The 18461-nt window shown below is 46.0% G+C and overlaps 1 protein-coding gene across 1 annotated transcript in view; it reads right to left on the bottom strand.

Moving 5' to 3' along the window:
* The window catches only part of YPEL2 (yippee like 2), a 69798-nt gene that overhangs the window by 38544 nt on the left and 12793 nt on the right, over nt 1–18461 (bottom strand). The window contains exon 2 of the mRNA XM_003817367.5: nt 9643–9954. Within this exon, the coding sequence (XP_003817415.1) occupies nt 9643–9759 (117 nt within the window). The 5' untranslated portion in view covers nt 9760–9954. The remainder of the gene's footprint in view (nt 1–9642; nt 9955–18461) is intronic.

Here is an 18461-nt window from a genome sequence, read left to right as displayed (position 1 = left end):
TATATATACACATAGAAACTAAGAAGGTGTTCAATCAATAGTAGCTAATAGCAGCAATGTAGATTTTCCATCTTGTGTGTTTGTTACAACACCAAACAACCTTATCTGTAACGTTCTTCTACCCTCCATGGTGAGCCTTGCATTCCCTTGTTTCCTAAACGTCACAGGCTCTTTAAGTGCAGGAATCATCTTATCCCTACCATCTAGGTTTAAATGTTGTTTAAAGCACAAGAAATATTGAACCGAACAAGTAGTGTATGACAGTGGATTCTAGTCAGCCCCCAAACACAAACAGCCAAGCTAGCAATGGTGCAGATTTACCATTCCAGAGGCCAGAGGGAGTGCCACTGCTCAAAGAGAAACAGAGGGATCCTGCACCCACTCCTTGCTTCCCAGGTTGAACACCCTGATGAAGAGTTTCTTTGGATTTCTGACTGGGAACACAAGCTTGATTACCAGTGTCCCTGCTGAGAGCCTAGACGCTAATATACAAACCAGTCTTATGATTGGAACCTTAAAGGCATCTGCAAACCACAGAGTTAATTTTCAGGGTACGCCTCATCGCTCAAGTCAACATTTCCTTTTGGTATTTAAAGTAACCACACAGAAAGAATCACATTTGAGCAGATTTTGTGCTCCAGCTGCCTGCAGTCTGCAGCAAAAGAAAAACAAAACATAAAGATGATTCACCAGATTTGGTCCCAGCAGCTCCCTTGATACTAAATTGGTGAGCAACTCTATGTGTGCCCAGATCATTAATTTTCACAGGGAGCAGGCATGACTGTGTGACAGGTCTGCCTCCCATTTAAAGCATGTGACTTCCTGAACCCAATTCCCCTTGTCCATGCCTACACACGATAAAGACAATTAAAAAAAAAAAAAAAACCATAGAATGCTTCTATTTCTTTGCCAAGCAGTGGTCAATGAGTATTTGCTGAATGACCACCATGTACCTGGAACACATTCGGATCACTGCAATGGACAGACACCACTTGCCCCATTCTAGTCTCTTCCTCACTAGTTCATCTACCACACCACAGCAGCACTAACCATTTGCTGGTCATGTCATTACTTGCTTAAAAGTCTTCAGTAGCAACCAACTGTCAATGGGACAACATCCTAGCTTCTGTTCTTCTAATAATCTGGCTTCGACTTCAATGTTTTCACAGTTTTTCAACCTCTACCCCAAAGAACGGCTGCTCCCTGTGTGCTCCCTGCCTCTGGCTCTTTGTTCCTGATGCTCCTTTTACCAGCTCCTCCCCATCATTTGAGGCTTCTGCTTCCAGGCACACTTCAGTGCCACTTCTTCCACCAAGTCTTCCCAGAACTGCATTTTCTAGAAAGATGGATCTTAAAGTTTGGTTGTGTGTGTGTTTTTTTCCTTTTTTAACCAACAGTATCTTTGGTGGAGAGCCTGATGAAAGCCATGAAACCCTCTCTAGAAAAATATACATGCCCACAGAATGACACATGCAATTTCATGGAGTCCTTGAAGCCAGTCCACGGACCCAGATTGAAACTCACTGATAAAGATCTCTATCTGAGTAATAAGTCATTCACTCAAATATTCACTGAGAATCTACCAGTCTTAGGAGCTGTGCTGCTGCTAGAGACACAAAAATGATGTCACAATCATCTCCTCAAGTAATTCACAGGCTAATGGGAAACATGTGTCATCACACTGTGATAACTGCTTTAAGAGAAACATAAGATGAAGTAGAAACTTCAAGAAGGCATAACATAAATCTATTATCTCCCAAACTAGGATAAAAGTTCCCTGACAAAATTTTTGAGTAGTATTATAATATCTAGAATAGTGCTATGTGCATGCACGCGCACACACACACAGAGTACGTAATTAGTATTTGTGCAAAGACAGAATGGAATCAATAAGATGATAAGAGCAAGTATAGGCATAGTCCCCACTGCCGTCACCCACATACACCAGAAACTTTTGAGATATAGTTAAAATGGTCCCACTGTGGACCAACTGTGCTATACAAATTATCCCAAGCTGGGTGCGGTGGCTCACATCTGTAATCCCAGCACTTTGGCAGGCAGAGGCAGGTGGATTGCTTGAGGTCAGGAGTTCGAGACCAGGCTGGCCAACACAGTGAAACCTCATCTCTACTAAAAATACAAAAATTATCTGGGCATGGTGATGCACACCTGTAATCCCAGTTACTCAGGTGGCTGAGGCACGAGAATTGCTTGAACCCGGGAGGCAGAGATTGCAGTGAGCCAAGATTGCACCACTGCACTCCAGCCTGGGTGACAGAGTGAGACTTTATATCAAAAAAAGAGAAAAAAAATCCCAGCCTAATTCATGGCTCTTTTCATCCTGAACGGGTTCAATCTCTGCCCCTATGGAGGAAAGGTACCATAAGATACTACACTTTACGAGCCCCAAATAGTTCTTTTCACCAAGAAACACTGTAAAGTAACCACATCCCTTTGTTTGGAGACTTTCTGTACAGATTTGATTCACCTGCCACCCCTTCCTGGGTGGTCAACAGATACTTCTAGAGGAGTACAAAAGAGCCAATGCTTCATTAGTAGGAGACAGAGCTTTCAAAGGTCACAGAGTTGAAGAAAATAATTAAGTAATTTGGGGTTGGGAAATGTGATTCTCTTTATAAAAGCCAACTTGGTAGAGCATGTCTTGAAACTGGACTTATTGGGTTGTGCTGGAACTCTTCCATAATTTGTCACTTCTGCCTTGGCTGTAGCTTAGAAGTGATGTCTAAGAATCACTGACACGGCCGGGCGCAGTGGCTCACGTCTGTAATCCTAGCACTCTGGGAGGCCGAGGCAGGCGGATAACTTGAAGTCAGGGGTTCAAGACCATCCTGGCTAACACGGTGAAACCCCGTCTCTACTAAAAAAGTACAAAAAATTAGCCGGGCATGGTGGTGGGTGCCTGTAGTCCCAGCAACTCAGGAGGCTGAGGCAGGAGAATGGCGTGAACCCGGGAGGCGGAGCTTGCAGTGAGCCAAGATCGCGCCACTGCACTCCAGCCTGGGCAACAGTGCAAGATTCCATCTCAAAAAAATAAATAAATAAAATTTAAAAATTAGCTGGGTGTGGTGGCGCATGCCTGTAATCCCAGCTACTCAGAAGGCTGAAGTAGGAGAGTCTCTTGAACTCAGGAGGCGGAGGTTGCAGTGAGCCGAGATTGCACCACTGCACTCCAGCCTGGGCAACAGAATGAGACTCCATCTCAAAAAAATAAATAAAAAAGAAACACTGACATTCAACAGCAAAGTGGCAGAGGCACTCACTAGAGCTCGGGCCATACAGAGCAGTTGTTCCCACCCTTCTGTTTCTTAGTACCACTGCTCTGGCAAAGAGCCAGGTCCCACTATTCTAGAAACAAAAGGTTTACTTTTTGAGATAGACATTTATGCCTGCAATCTGATTTTTCCCTCCTCTTAAAACATACTCGAATTTTATTCGAGTATGGTTTTTGTAAAAATCATTATGTCATATATCCACTGAATATCAAAAATTAGAGTTCAATTAACAAAATTAGGGCTAAAAATACCTATTTTGCGAATTAGATAAGTTCATAGAATAATTATCTTCAAGGGCTACATCTCATATTGTATATATTCTTTATTATTTCTTTTCATCTTTATTTTTAATTTTTGCTAACTGGCATTCTGGTCTGATAATATTGTACATATCCTTTATGAATTATGCCATCTGATGTGACACAGTAGCCACTAACAACACTACTAGTGATATAACTCAATGCTCACTATACCGTTTTCCAGACATCTAGAGAAAAAAGAGAAATGAAGGGATTTTTAGAAATTATGTTCCTATATTTATTATTTACATGAGGTTTTCAGGACACAGATAATTCCATCAAGATTTCAGAGAGTAGTTTTATTGTACATTAAAAACACAAACTGGCTGGGTGCAGTGGGTCACGCCTGTAATCCCAACACTTTGGGAGGCTAAGGCGCGTGGATCGCTGGAGGTCAGGAGTTTGAGACCAGCCTGGCCAACATGGCAAAATCCCGTCTCTACTAAAAATACAAAAATTAGCCAGGTGTGGTTATGTGCACCTGTAATGCCAGCTACTTGGGAGGCTGAGGCAGGAGAATCACTTCAACCCGGGAAGCAGAGGTTGCAGTGAGTTGAGATCATACCACTGCATTCCAGCCTGGGCCACAGAGCAAGACTTCATCTCAAAAAAAAAAAAAAAAGAAAAAGGAAAAAAAAAAAAAAGGCCAGGTGCAGTGGCTCACGCCTGTAATCCCAGCACTTTAAGAGGCCGAGGTGGGCGGATCACCTGAGGTCAGGAGTTCGAGATCAGCCTGGCCAAAATGAGAAACCCCATCTTCAGTAAAAATACAAAATTAGCTGGGCGTGGAGGCGGGCGCCTGTAATCCCAGCTACGCAGGAGGCTGAGGCAGGAGAATCGCTTGAACCTGGGAGGCAGAGGTTGCGGTAAGTCAAGATTGTGCCACTGTACTCCAGCCTGGACAACAAGAATGAAACCCCATCTCAAAAAAATAGAAAAACAAACAACAACCAAAAAAAAAACACAAACTGATGAGCCGTGGGAACTGAGAAACTACCTGCCCTGACAGGTAGAGTGGACAGGATGGGTCAGATCTCGGTATTTCCTTAGCAGCACTCCCTCTGTGGCACTGCCCCTACGCCACTGCATGGGGGTACTACACTACACTACACTGGTGTACAACACCAGGGCTCAGAGCCAGAGGTGGGAAACCAAGGGCAGAGTCTACCTCTTGGCAGCCACTAGATCAATGCAAGGATTCAGAACATCTCACTCCCTGACTCTTCTCAAAGAAATGCTGCATCTAATCTCTAGACAGGAAGGGAAAACCAAAATGTCACCACTGTAAGCCCAATGGAACCCCATAGGGAACAAAAACCACCTGCCTTCTAAATGCTCCCAACCTCAGAAGGACTGCCCAGAGCTTGAAAACAAGTCAGGCCAGGGCTCCTCACACAGAACACTGTGGAGGGGTATGAGGTGGATGGCCCTGGCTCTGAGGCTGTGTGATCTCATTCTGATCACTGAGTCACCCATGGCCTGTCTCCTCATGAAGAGAGGCTTGAATGAGATGACCCATAATTCTAGAAATTCCTTATTTGTCACCAGAAGATAATCTGACCTATAGATCTGACATAACAATAGCGTAAATAGTTTTGGAGACTGAGCAAAAGGTTTCCTCATCCCACCTCCACTGGATTACCCCTCTACAGCACCCTACCACTCCTTTCCTCCAGGACCCAGAGCACTAAAGCAACCGTGTGTTGGCATGAAGTCACAGGGCCCCGAAGTGGGTCTGTGATAGATTAATCCAATTTATCCTTCCTAAATGGCCTACTCCACAATGCCATCAAGGGGTTGGCAGGAGGGAGGCAAAGGGAGGATGACAGACAGAAAATTTTCATACAAAAGCTTTGCGAAGACCCAGGTTTCCATAATAGATTATGTCCACTAAAATAAGCGTTTAGATTATTCTCACTAGGGCTGGCTACTAACTGTTCCAATTGAAGCTATTATTATTTTATAAGCAAAGTATATTTTTATACTAGGGCTTGTACCATTAGGGAAGAAACAACAATGTGAGCAATTCCTCATGCCAACTCAAAATACCTCTGTGTGCAAACACTCCAGCATTTAGACCACAACACCCCCTAAGAAAGAAATTGTAGGATGCCTCAGCACATTCCCTAGATAGTTCTGTCATCAATTCAAAGAGTTTTTCCCCCTACCCTCTTTACCATTTTACAGAGAAAATGCCATGTTACCTTTCTACAGACACACTTGGCTTTCTATTACCCCTTCTCATATCCAATCTTGTGCCTCAGGTTCCAAAGTGAAGCCATCTTAGCCAAACTAAAACTAGTTGGTGTCAGGCAGGAATAATCCCCTCCAACCCACCCCCTTGTCTTTTTGTTCTTTTCTTTTGGACAGTAAGGCCAAGAGAAGCAAACAGACTACTTTATATTTACATAAAGGTTTGTAATTTGCAAACCACCCACACATCCATGATCTCATCTGAGCCTCATAACAATCCAGTGAAATAAACCTGCTCTCCCCAGTGAGGCATGCCCACTCCACAGGACTGTTACTGGGATAGCACATCACGAGCATACACTAGGTGCTGGCTGCTAGAGACATCTGCTATGGTCTGAATGCCTCCCCAAATTCATAGGTTGAAATGTTCACCCCAAAGATAATGGCAGTAGGAGATCAGGCCTTTGGGAGGTGATTAGGTCATCAGGGCAAAGCTCTTGTGAATGGGATTAGTGTCCTTATAAAGAGGACAGAGAGAAACCCTTCCCTTCTACCATGTCAGATTAAGTAAGAAAAAGCTGTCTGTGAACCAGAAAGCAGGCCCTCACCAGACTGAATCTGGTGGTGCCTTGAACTTGGACTTCCCAGCCTCCAGAACTGTGAGAAATAAACTTCTGTGGTTTATAAGCTAACTAGTCTATGGCATTTTGTTTTAGCAGCCCTAATGGACTAAGACAGCATTAAACATAGTAAACATTATTTTACCCATTTTATGAGTGAGAAACTGAGGCTTGGAAGTTGGACAATTGATTGCAAGCAACTAGGCCTCTAGGGATCTAAAGCAAGCTGTGAAGGTAGAAAGCCTGGTACCGGATTCTTTCCACCACCATGGCAATACAGACTCCATTTGTTTTTAAAAACTTTCTAACTATACATTTCCATGTAGGCTTAGGCACACTGATAGAAGGGAGCCTGAAGTTCTAGTCCTAGTCCCAGTTCACTGCTGGTCACACTCAGACCTTTGTATCCCCTTCTTCATAATGAAAGCACTCACTTTTTTTTTTTTTTTTTTTTTTTTGCACCAAACGAATGTCAAGCTTTCAGATGAAAGGCCCTATTACCAGTACAAAGTATCATTTAATTACACTGCTGATCCAGCTCCAGTTATCTGCTTCCCAGCTCCTAACTCCCACTGGGCAGATTCTGAAACTGCATAGGAGATTAAGTCAAGAGAGGAGAACAGGAGAGACATTCTCTCCTTGAACTTTCTTAAATGGAAGAGGGGGGGAAAAATGAAAAGAAAGGCCTATTTTCCAAGGAGGAGGCTGGGGCAATGATCTTTCCATTAGGCAGACCTGCATAAGAATCTATAGATTATTTAACGCCGGGGGTGGCTGTGGAGTGAAATAAAGGAAGCTTTGTGCAATGCCAGCCACAGCTCCCTCAGCTCTCCCCACAGTCAGGCATTTCACCCAACCCTTTAAATCATCAAGCTCTAATGCACCCCATCTGTGTACCGGCCTGAGCCAATGAAACTGAAGCCTGTGCTGACTTTGGCCTGGACTTGTGAATGAGCCTTTCTGCCCCAAAAGGGACAGGAAGGACATGAGGCCAACAAAGTATTTTTTTTCTCATTACTTGTCTTCTCCAAGGCTCAACCTCCATCTATTCATTTATCATTTACTGAGCTCTTGCCATGGGTCAGGTTCTGACCCCGAGATGTAAAGCAGATATAGGCCATGCCCAAGGACGTATAAGAAAGAGCTCAGGAGAAAGAGGAGGGAGGTGTAGGAGGAGGGAGGTGAAGGAGAACGGACACTCTTGGCTAAGGCACAGAGCCCTGAAACACCCATACCTGCATATTCAGGCGATGTGGCTTGGTTCTGAGTGGCTGAAACAAAGTGAAGAGCTGGCTGGAGACCTAACAAAAAAGCCAGACTCTGCCAAATTGTCAAAGGCCTTGTATGCCAGGCCAAAGAGATAAGACATAAATTCTGAAGGCCATTACCATCTCCACATACTCAACTTCTGCCCATCTTACAAGGCCCAGATCAAAGAACCATCTCCTCCAGCAATCCCTCCTGAACACCCACTCAAAGTAATCACTCTTCTCTGAACCTCTGATTTGACATCTTGGACAAGTTTTATGAGTTTCAGCTTCTTCATCCGCATAAAGTATGACTCATGTCAGCTACCTTAAAGACTTCATATGAAGGTTAAGTTAACATTGATAAAGTGTCAAGTTGCAGTTTTTAGTACATAGAGGGTGCTAAAACCTTATTGGTACCTCAATTTCTTATGATACATAGCACTGCTTCCTTGTATTAAAAAAATGATGCCTTGGCTTCCCCAGTAGATACAGGCAAATAATTTCTCTGGAGATTTCCAAAGGGGGAAAAAAAAAAAAACAAAAGGACAACTCACACTTCCCCTACAACTTTGCAAACCCAATTCCAACATCCAAGAGACCAACTCCTCTCTTCTCTCACTGACACCTCCACACATTCAAACTTCCAGACTCAAGGGGTTCCCCAAAATTCGAAGGGAAGCTGAGAAGGAAGCTAAAGGCTGGCTGAAACATAAGCAGCATAAAGGAGAGGAATTAGCAGAACCATAAAGAAAGGAAAGTGGGGCAGATTCACAAGTCTGGCCAGAGGATAGGACTCTAAGGGGCTGTACGCTTCAAGCTCTGTGGTCACCTTAGACCCTGGAAGTAAGGCTAGAACAAGAGGTTCGGTCCTCAGGCCCGATTTGAAAAGCCTCACTACTACAGATGTGTTTGTTTGGGCAGCTTTCTTCACCTCCTAGGTCAAATCAGCCAGCTGGAGAGGACTGTTCTATAAGAGCTGACTAGATCCTTCATTCCTCTCTGGCTGGGGCTACCAAACCAGAGGCAAAGAAAGCAACAGCCACCTTTTCCAGCAGGTCTTGTAAACAGATGAGGAACACATTTAAAAACAAAACAAAAAACTTCGTCTGGGTCTGCGTAAAGATGGGTTGGTTTTTTTTTTTACTTTAATGGCGTGAAGTCCAGGTTCTGGGTAAAGATGCTTTTGTAAGGGAAAAGTCTCCCATTATCTCTTTCTCTTTGTCATGCAGCCTAGTAAAACCTGTTTCTCTTCCCCTGGGAATCTAGGGCCAGGAGGGAAGCAGTTCCCCTGAGAACGCTCCCTGAAGGATCCATTTCCTGAACTGCACAACTGGCATGTTGGTTTATTTACTTATTAATAATCCCCCAGCCCCAACTTTAGAAAGCAGCTGCCTAAGCACCTCAGGAAAAACAGGGTTCCATTCTTCTGATCATGATCAAATGTCATGCCATATTACCTCATGTATAAGCCCTAACGGCCCCCACAGGCCAGAAGGTCAGCTCTTCAACAAGCCACTTTTGGTCCCTGCCAAAAGCCACCCATTTTAGTAATTCCACAGTCTCACAACTTCCTGGTGGCTCTCTCATCTTGCTAAGGAACCCCTCTTACAAGACATTCCCCTGCTTTCTTAGAATTCACCTTCTGAGCAGGGAGCACTCTTCACTCTTCGTCCGCCAACCTAAACCAAGCAAGCTGAGAACAAGGCTCCCATCAATCCCCAGCCCCTCCCTTCTCTGGCTTGCAAGCCGCCAGCTCCCAAAGCCTCCAACAAGGATGACACCTCATTTCCAAAATAACAAATTAAATGACTACTCTGTCCCTCCAACTCAGAGTTTTTCTCAGTTGAGTGAGACGGTCACGTGGGTCAGCCCTCCCTGTACAAAGATGGAGTACAAATATTCTTGAGAGCTTGTAAACCTCTGCAACTTCAGGAGCACTAAGCGCCCTCCCCGGGGTAGGCAAGGAAGGCCTGCTGGAAATGTGTACCTTGGAAATTAGTTCATCATGATTGGCCAAGTGAGCTCTGCAGTGAATGCAGCTGTAGGTCCGGTGGCAGGAGGGCAGATATGCCTGGAAAGTCTTCGATCTTGTCATCTTCACCATTGGTGCTGCTGAGTGTGGGGTGAACTCTGGGGCAGCCCACGAGGCACTCCCACAGGATGGGTCGCACGGGAAACACCGGAAGACACAGGTAAAGGCCGTGGTTTGGCAGCGGGTGGGTGTGGCAGGCTCCACACACTGGTGATGTCTTCGGCAGAAGAACCCTCACGCAGAGGTCTAGGGCTAATTCTCAGCAGCCTGTAACATCAAGGGAAGAGGACTAACATTGGCTGATGGAGCAGGGCTCCCTACAAAGCAAGCAGAATCCAACTGCCAACCATGAAGAAGGCAACACTTACAGGATCAAATGACCCACTTCTCTGTTCCCGGTATCATGCCCAAGATACCCAATGAATGAGAAAGAAACCACTGGAGACTCCAGTCTCGCTGCTTTTCTGGAGTGGGAAGTTCAGTATCATCCCAGCAGTTTCATTAGACACCCAGCACACACATTATCATCATTCCCAGGCAGCCCTAGATAACATCAGGCTTGAAGATGTGCTACCACCTACAGCCCCAGGGAGAGGACTCCTCAGGGACCCCCTCTCCTGAGCCAACCAAGGTGAGTGGTTAAAGGAGAAGGGAAAGTTCAGCCTCTAGAGGTTCACCACATCCAACAGTCACACCTGGGTTTCTCATCCATTTCCAGATGTCGAGAGTCCAACGCTTGAAGCCATCACCTGCAGAGGCAGCAAACCCCACACCCCAGCCTTTGCTTTAGAGATTGAGCATGGGATATAAAGGATCAAGTTCCCAATCAGCAGGATCCCTAGTGCTAAGCCAGCTCTTTCAGAAGAAGTGATTCTCTTTATAACACACCTCACTCAGAAGTAAATACTCAGTACATTTTTTTAAACCAAATGAATGCAATCAATGGCATAATCAGAATCCTGCATCTAAAATTCACAGTAACAGTGAATTTTACCAGAATTTCTCCAGCCCTTAGACTTTCCATTACTCATCCCATAGGACCATACATCTTTCCTACCACAGCCTCAGCTCTTTTACTGGGAACTAAGGACAATGAGAAAGTGAGGTGGCTCCCAAGGTAACTAAGTGAGCAGCAAGTCCCAGTAAAGGTCTGAGGGCAGGGCCACGAGGTCTAAGACTCCCTCTGCTTCTCTGTGGCTCACCTGCCTAAGGCTTCCGCACCTGCTATCCCCTGGGCTTCACTAATAGGGGTGGTGTTTCCACTTGCCTACCTCCCAGGAGAGCGGGCAGTGTTAATTAACACCTGCGTCAAGCTTTGAAGATAAAATTAAAAATTATTTAGGGAGATGGGGAAGGAAGACAAACAAAATCAGATCTTCCTGGCTGGACTACGTCTGGGATCCATCTGGATCTTTGGAGAAAGCCTGCAAATCATCGTCCTCTTTTTCCTCTAAACCTCCCTGGAACCAAATCTTCTAAAGCAAAACTGCCATCTTCCCTGGAATCCTTCCCACCAAAACAGTCACTGAGGCCGCCATACTTCTGGGACACTTTATATCTTCCTGAGTGGCCAACTAACTAACTAGCACTAGGCTGAAGGACAATATCAGTCACCACCCCTTAACCCACAGCGAGAGCACTTCTCTTCTGCAGCCCTGAGCCAAGGAGGCTCCTCATGCAAAGCGACCAATTATATGTGAGCTATCTGACTGTTGAAGGGATTCAGACCTTTGGGGGCCAACGTATGATGTCGCCCCTGCTCAGTCTCCCACTTCTAGTTTTAAAGATGTAAAATCAGGTTACAGTGAACATTATAGCAACACTTGAAGGAAATGGAAGTGGGAAATAATTCTCTCGGCTTTGCCTCAGAGTTAGGTCTGGCCATCACAGGAGATAGGACGAAAGATACATAAACTTTTGGATCCAGAACCCCTTCATCACACCCTGGGCACACTCTGGGTAGCAGGTAAGGTGAATGACAAAACAGCCCACAGAAGACCAATGCTGTTGGGTGCCAGAGTGTTACAGGTAGAAAGGTGGTAGAGCCAAGTACCCTGCTTGGAGTTTCCTGAAATACCCTCAACCTTTCTTTTTCTTTCTTTTTTAAGACAGAGTCTCACTCTGTCTTCCAGGCTGCAGTACAGTGGCATGATCTTGGCTCACGGCAACCTCCGCCTCTCGGGTTCAAGCAATCCTCCTGCCTTAGCCTCCCATGTACCTAGAATTACAGGCGCCCGCCACCACGCCTGGCTAATTTTTGTATTTTTAGTAGAGACAGGGTTTCACCATGTTGGCCAGACTGGTCTTGAACTCCTGACATCAGGTGATCAACCCACCTCAGCCTCCCAAAGTGCTGGCATTACAGGTGTGAACCACCGTACCTGGCCCTTCAACCTTTCTAATACTCCTGTTCCATTTCAGGATAGACAGCACGTCCAGGAAAGGAAGGGGTGGTGAGTTAGAGTAAGGAAATAGGAAAGACAGGCAGGGGAAAACAAGCAGTAGACTTCCCCCAGGCCAAATGCTGCTGAGTCCACAGCCTTAGCTGCCCGCTGGGGAGCACAAAGAGCACCAGACCCATCCGTCTTACACAAACACAGAGGGGAGAAAAAGAAACAATGACCTGGCTGCCAGGCTGAGTTTAGAGAGCAGATACAGAGTCTGTTTTCTTATACATGCAGACAGCTTCTAAATTATACATTTCCCCAGAGTAGAATTATTTCTTCTCTCACTTCTCCTCTGAAGGAAACCCCCAAAAAAAGTTTACAGGTAGAAGTTTCTGGTTATGTTCAGCTTCAAATCTGAATCCCGAAACTTATTCAAAGCTACCTTCTGTGGAATGAGCATTTCTTGTTTGTATTAAATGTGAGTGTGTCACATACAAACACACACATGCACATTCCATCCTCACCACAGCTCTGAACCTAAAAAGACAAGAGAAAAATCTACCATATAAGCAATGGCCCAGGCTGTCTGGTGCTAGAAAGGCTCTGGAAGGCCTAGACAAGAAGCCTTACATTTTGCTGTGGCAGGGTCACTCTGCTCCCCATTGCTCTTAAATATGAATAAACAGGCATCCTAGAGAGGGACTCCTTTCCTAAGAAGAAAAAAGGAAAAGCCAGATGCGGTGTCTCACACCTATAATCCTAGCACTTTGAAACAGGAGGACTGCTTGAGCCCAAGAGTTCGAGACCAGCCTGGACAACACGGCAAGACCTCAACTCTACAAAAAATTCAAAATTAGCCAGACATGGTGGCACGCGCCTGTGATCCCAGCTACTTGAGAGGCTGAGGCCGGAGGATTACTTGAGCCCAGGAGGTTGAGACTGCAGTGCACAGTGTTCACTCCAACTGCATTCCAGCCTGGGTGACAGAGCATTAAAAAAAAAGAAAAGAAAAAGCGGCTTGCTGAAATATGAATCTTGTTCAACTGGTACAGGACAAACTAGAAGAAATGAGAGGAGGTAAGTAGAAAGCAAGGAGAAGCAGGTTCAAGAAAGGCCTGTAGGGCCAGGCACAGTGGCTCATGCCTGTAATCCCAGCACTTTGGGAGGCTGAGGCGGGTGGATCACGAGGTCAAGAGATTGAGACCATCCTGGCCAATATGGTGAAACCCCGTCTCTACCAAAAATACAAAAATTAGCCGGGCATGGTGGCGTGTGCCTGTAGTCCCAGCTACTCAGGAGACTGAGGCAGGAGAATCGCCTGAACCTGCGAGGTGGAGGTTGCAGTGAGCCGAGATCGTGCCACTGCACTCCAGTCTGGTGATAGTGCGAGATTCTGTCTCAAAACAAAACAAAACAAAACAAAACAAAACAAAACAAAAGGCCAGCCTGTGGGGGCCGGGGAAGGTGGTCACGCCTGTAATCCAGACACTTCGGGAGGCCAAGGCAGCAGATCACTTGAGGTCAGGAGTTTGAGACCAGCCTGGCCAACATGGTGAAACCCCGTTTCCACTAAAAATACAAAAACTAGCCAGGCATGGTGGCGCACACCCGTAGTCCCAGCTGTAGTCCCAGCTACTCGAGAGGCTGAGGCAGGTGAATCACTTCAGCCTGGGAGGCGGAGGTTGCAGCCTGGACGACAGAGCGAGACTCCGTCTCAACAAAAAAAAAAAAAAAAAAAAAAAGGCCTGTGGGCTGAGAAAGGGGAGGGCAGGCTGCATGAGAGGAACAAGCTGAGAGATGGGGACCAAAAAATCAACATCTGCACTGTCTTCTTCCCTTTTAAGCAAAAATTTTAAAAGCTTCTTTGAGTCAATTCTTAGGAAAGAAAATTGATTTTTTTTTTTTTTTTTTTTTTTGAGACGGAGTCTCGCTCTGTCACCCAGGCTGGAGTGCAGTGGCGCGATCTCGGCTCACTGCAAGCTCTGCCTCCCGGGTTCACGCCATTCTCCTGCCTCAGCCTCCCGAGTAGCTGGGACTACAGGCGCCTGCCACTACGCCCGGCTAACTTTTTGTATTTTTAGTAGAGACGGGGTTTTACCGTGGTCTCGATCTCCTGACCTCGTGATCCGCCCACCTCGGCCTCCCAAAGTGCTGGGATTACAGGTGTGAGCCACCGCGCCCAGCCAAAATTGATTTTTTTTTAAAGGAAGAAATTAAGAGTATGGAGCTTAACTCATCATTCTAATTTTTGAACTTTAGCCCCTGTTAATGGGGCAACAGGGTCCATGGGGCTTCATGAGTCCAACTCATAGAACATAACTGTGGAGTCCAAATTGATTTCCAACAGTCATCAAATGAGCTTAATATTTAAAAGCCTCAGGGCACATGTGCAAATTAAACACCATTTTAAGTGAACTAATAATCCATCACAGTGGAAATTAAAGGAAGATTTGCCGCCACCCCTAGCTAGCTTTCACTGAGCAGCACAGAAAGAAAATATGTGAGGTATTATGATTAAAAACAAAGATCTTCGATACACCACCTCGAGAGACAAATGCACAGGGAGCACATGCCAACCTGGCCAGCCCCCACCCCATGCCACCTCCCCGGCCGACAGGCCTTCCCCAAAAGGGAGTAACTGCCGCTGGAACTCAAAACAGAACCTTCTGAGTGCCACCAGGATGGAGGGGCGGGAGGTGGGACGCTCTTGTTAAGCCACAAAGGAACGTGAGGAATGATGTGGAAGCAAGGCTGGACCACCACATGCCGAGCCACGGAAACTGACCTGAGAAGTGGGACTTTCTACAGGAAGGAATTCCTCCAGACATGAGACAAGGCTGGCCCCAAGGCATGCCTCTGTGTTGTTGTTTCCATGGGGTGTCTGAGAGGAGGTGAAGACTGGAAAAGAAGTGGGCTCTGGACTCACACAAACCAGTTCTGCTCCTTTCTAGCTGCGTGACTTCTGGCAAGTTACGAAACCACTCTGACCCTCAGCTTCCCTATCTCTAATAAAACCAACCTCCACAGGGGTTCTAGGTGTTAAGTGAGATGATCTCAGTGCTTACACAGAGCTGGCGCACAATACACACCAAAATTTTATCTATTATTTTTAATGGCCAATGGGGGAGAAAAACAGATGCTGCTGCTTAAAAAAAAAGAAAGAAAAAGAAAAAGGAGAAGGCCTGAGAGTTCAGATAGACATGGAGTTTGGGGTCCTTTGGGAACATCCTATTTTTCCTCTTTTCTATTTATGTTGAACCTGATGCCTGTATGTAGCCAAATTCCAGCCTGCCCCTTCCATTAGGATCCTTTAACTTGTCTTCAAGCATCTCTTTGAGATGATACCACTGGGACATCTCCCCAATCTAGAATTCTCTTTTCAAGATGAGACAAGGCGGCAATAATATTGGAGGAACCACAGGCATGCGTTAATACTGAGGTCCTTCTAAGAGGTGCTTCCTCAGTGGCCATGCTCTCAACAGCCTGAAGGTAAGCATCTCTGACTTATACAGCCCTGGCAGGCCTTTGGGCCTCTTTCCCCCTCAAATCCACCCACTGCATGCCAGCCAGTGTTGTCTATTTAAAAAGGAGATCTGACCATGTCATCACTCTTAAAGTTTTCAGAAAGGCAACACAGAGCAGTGGTTAAAAAGACAGGACCGGCTGGAAACAGTTGTTCATGTCGGTAATCCCAACACTTTGGGAGGCTGAGGCAGAAGGACTGCTTGAGGCCAGGAGTATGAGACTAGCCTGGGCAACACAGTGAAACCCTAAAAAGAAAAAAGAAAAAGGACCTGGAACTAGTTTCAAATCTCAGCTCTGTCATTTACTAGCTGTGTGACCTTGGACAAATTACCTAACCTCTCTGGACCTCACTTTCCTCACAAAAAATAGAGACAATAATATCTACTTCATAGGGCTCATATGAGGATGAACTAAGTTAGTAGAAAAGTACTCAGCATATGTGCCTGGCATGTAGTAACCGCATAATACATTCCAGGTGTGTATTACCACTAACGCCCATGCATAGCTTCGGACTCATCTCATCCTCTATACCTTATCCTCCATCTCCATTCATTGAAATGACATTTAAGAGTCTACCATGTGTCAGGAACTCTCTTAGGAGGCATTTGGCAACTTGTACCACTCCTTGTAGGGCCCCTCAGTACACCACGCTTGCACTTTACGCTTCCATGGTTTTGCTGATGCCATTCCTTCAGGCTGATACAACCTTTCCATCTCTCCTCACAAGGCCCTTACTTGTCCATTGAAACTCAGCTCAAATGTCACCTCAACACTGGGCTTAGTGGCCTCTCCTGTGCTCACCTCCATCTTAACCCTACTGAAATTGAAATTACCCTTTTCTGCCTCTGTATCCTCTACTAGAGGTAGCTCCAAGAGTCATTTTTGTACCCCATGAACTCAGCAGCACAGGACACACAGTAGAAGCTAAACACCATCACTGAACTGAACCTCCTCTGCTTCCCATTGGCTGCTCACTGGACAGGTCCACCTACCTGCACAGGTAGCACATGTGATAAGGCCCCTCCCTCCCTCTCTCCAAGCAAGGAGGAAGGAGGCGAACTTACTCTGCGTCCCCAGACTCCATCTAACCCAATTCTCTCCTCACCACCTCCACTCCCATCCCGTGCTGTGATGCCCAGGAAAACCACAATTCCTGGGTGCCACTCAAAGGCCTGTCATTGGCATCCATGCCTATTCTTTACACTGCTGGTTTAGGTTTAAAAAACAAACAAATTAAAAACTCTTAGAAAGACTGAAAGGGACCTTGTGCTAACTTTAAGGACGGGAGGGTAGGAACGTGACTAAGTAGCCATAGCCTGTCCCAACATCTGTGAAGAATGAAAGCAGCCCTGGCTGGAGGCACTAAATGGTGGTGGCGGCAGAAAGGAGGAGGCAAGCTACTTCTGGGAGTGGGAGACAGAAAAAAGAGAGAGGTGGAATTGTGAGAAGGCCTTTATACTGGGAAAGTTGTCCTCCTTCCCCATCCTACTCTCCCCAGAATCCTGAGCCTAGAGCAGAGAGCACAGAGAGACCCGTGCCTGCCCAATGAGAGAGGTGGGCAGCAGTGTTGCCCAGCGGTTAAGAGTGCAGGATCTAGAGGTGGGTGGACCTGGATTCCGTCTTGGTTCTTCTCACCAGCTACATTACCACTGGGCAAATTGCCTGAAAGGAGATAACAATAGAGCCTACCTCCTGCAGGAGACAGAAGGATGAAATGAGATAACGCAATTGGAGTATTCAGCACAGCACCCAGCACATGGCTAATACTCAATAATCCCGATTAGCTACAGTCACCCTTACCAGTGAGGGAGAAAAAGCACAGGAATTGTTCCTATTCACAAGACCAAAAGGAATGGCGTTCCTGTCCCCCAGGTTGACTCACGGTGGTTAGGAGGTTAGGGCCTAAACTAATCGACTTAAAGGTACATTGTGGTTTAAGTAGGCTTCTGTGGCTTAGCTGGGGACCTGATATTATTGCTGTCATTCCTAACACAGACCACTCCATCACTTACTGTATTGAAAAAGTTATCTCTGTGGTCTACACTGACTCTACTAATCTCAGGATGGGGCCACTGCTAAAACTTCTCTGAAAATCGTCTATTAAAGCTGCCAAGGAGCTGATGTGCAAGGCCCACAGGAAAATCATCATTTTCTAGACACCTCTTTTACAGCACTGGAACCAGGTGGGACTTCACATCCATCCAGCTGGTAATAAAAACCAGCTTGGATACTCAAGAAACCACGCTCCTTCATAAACAAAACCAACCATTCATCTCAACCCTGGATGCAGGGTCTAGTCTTGGTTTCGGGGGGTTATACGTCAGATGATAATCCCACATGATCTCTAGAATTCTTTCAGCCTTTAAAGTCCTGGTTCCATGTAGTAGTGACGCTCTGCCTGCCGAATCCTGCCTCAGGAGAAAGTATTCCTCTGTCAGCCTTCAAAACGCCCCATCAGGTCAGTGGCGGCATTAGATTCTCATAGGAGTGCGAACGCTATTGTGAACTGTGCATGCCAGAGATCTAGGTTGCGCACTCCTTATGAGAATCTAACTAATGCCTGATGAGCTGAGGTGGAACAGTTTCATCCCAAAACCATCCCCCACATCCGTGGAAAAATTGTCTTCCACAAAACCGGTCCCTGGTGCCAAAAGGTTGGGGACCACTGCTCTAGAGGAATGGAAGAGCTACAGAGCCTTCTGGCAATGCTTCATGAATATCATTTATCATAACCAGGATTTTCGGTAACAAAAATACGGGCAGTCTCCAACATGCCAAGTCCAAACACTAATACTTTTTTTTTTGAGACGGAGTCTTCCCCTGTCACCCAGGCTGGAGTGCAGTGGCGTGATTTTGGCTCAC

This window comes from Pan paniscus, chromosome 19 (assembly GCF_029289425.2).
Source record: "Pan paniscus chromosome 19, NHGRI_mPanPan1-v2.0_pri, whole genome shotgun sequence".
Classification (NCBI taxonomy): Eukaryota; Metazoa; Chordata; class Mammalia; order Primates; family Hominidae; genus Pan; species Pan paniscus.
Note: the sequence above shows the minus strand (reverse complement) of the source record. Positions and strands in the feature narration are given on the sequence as shown.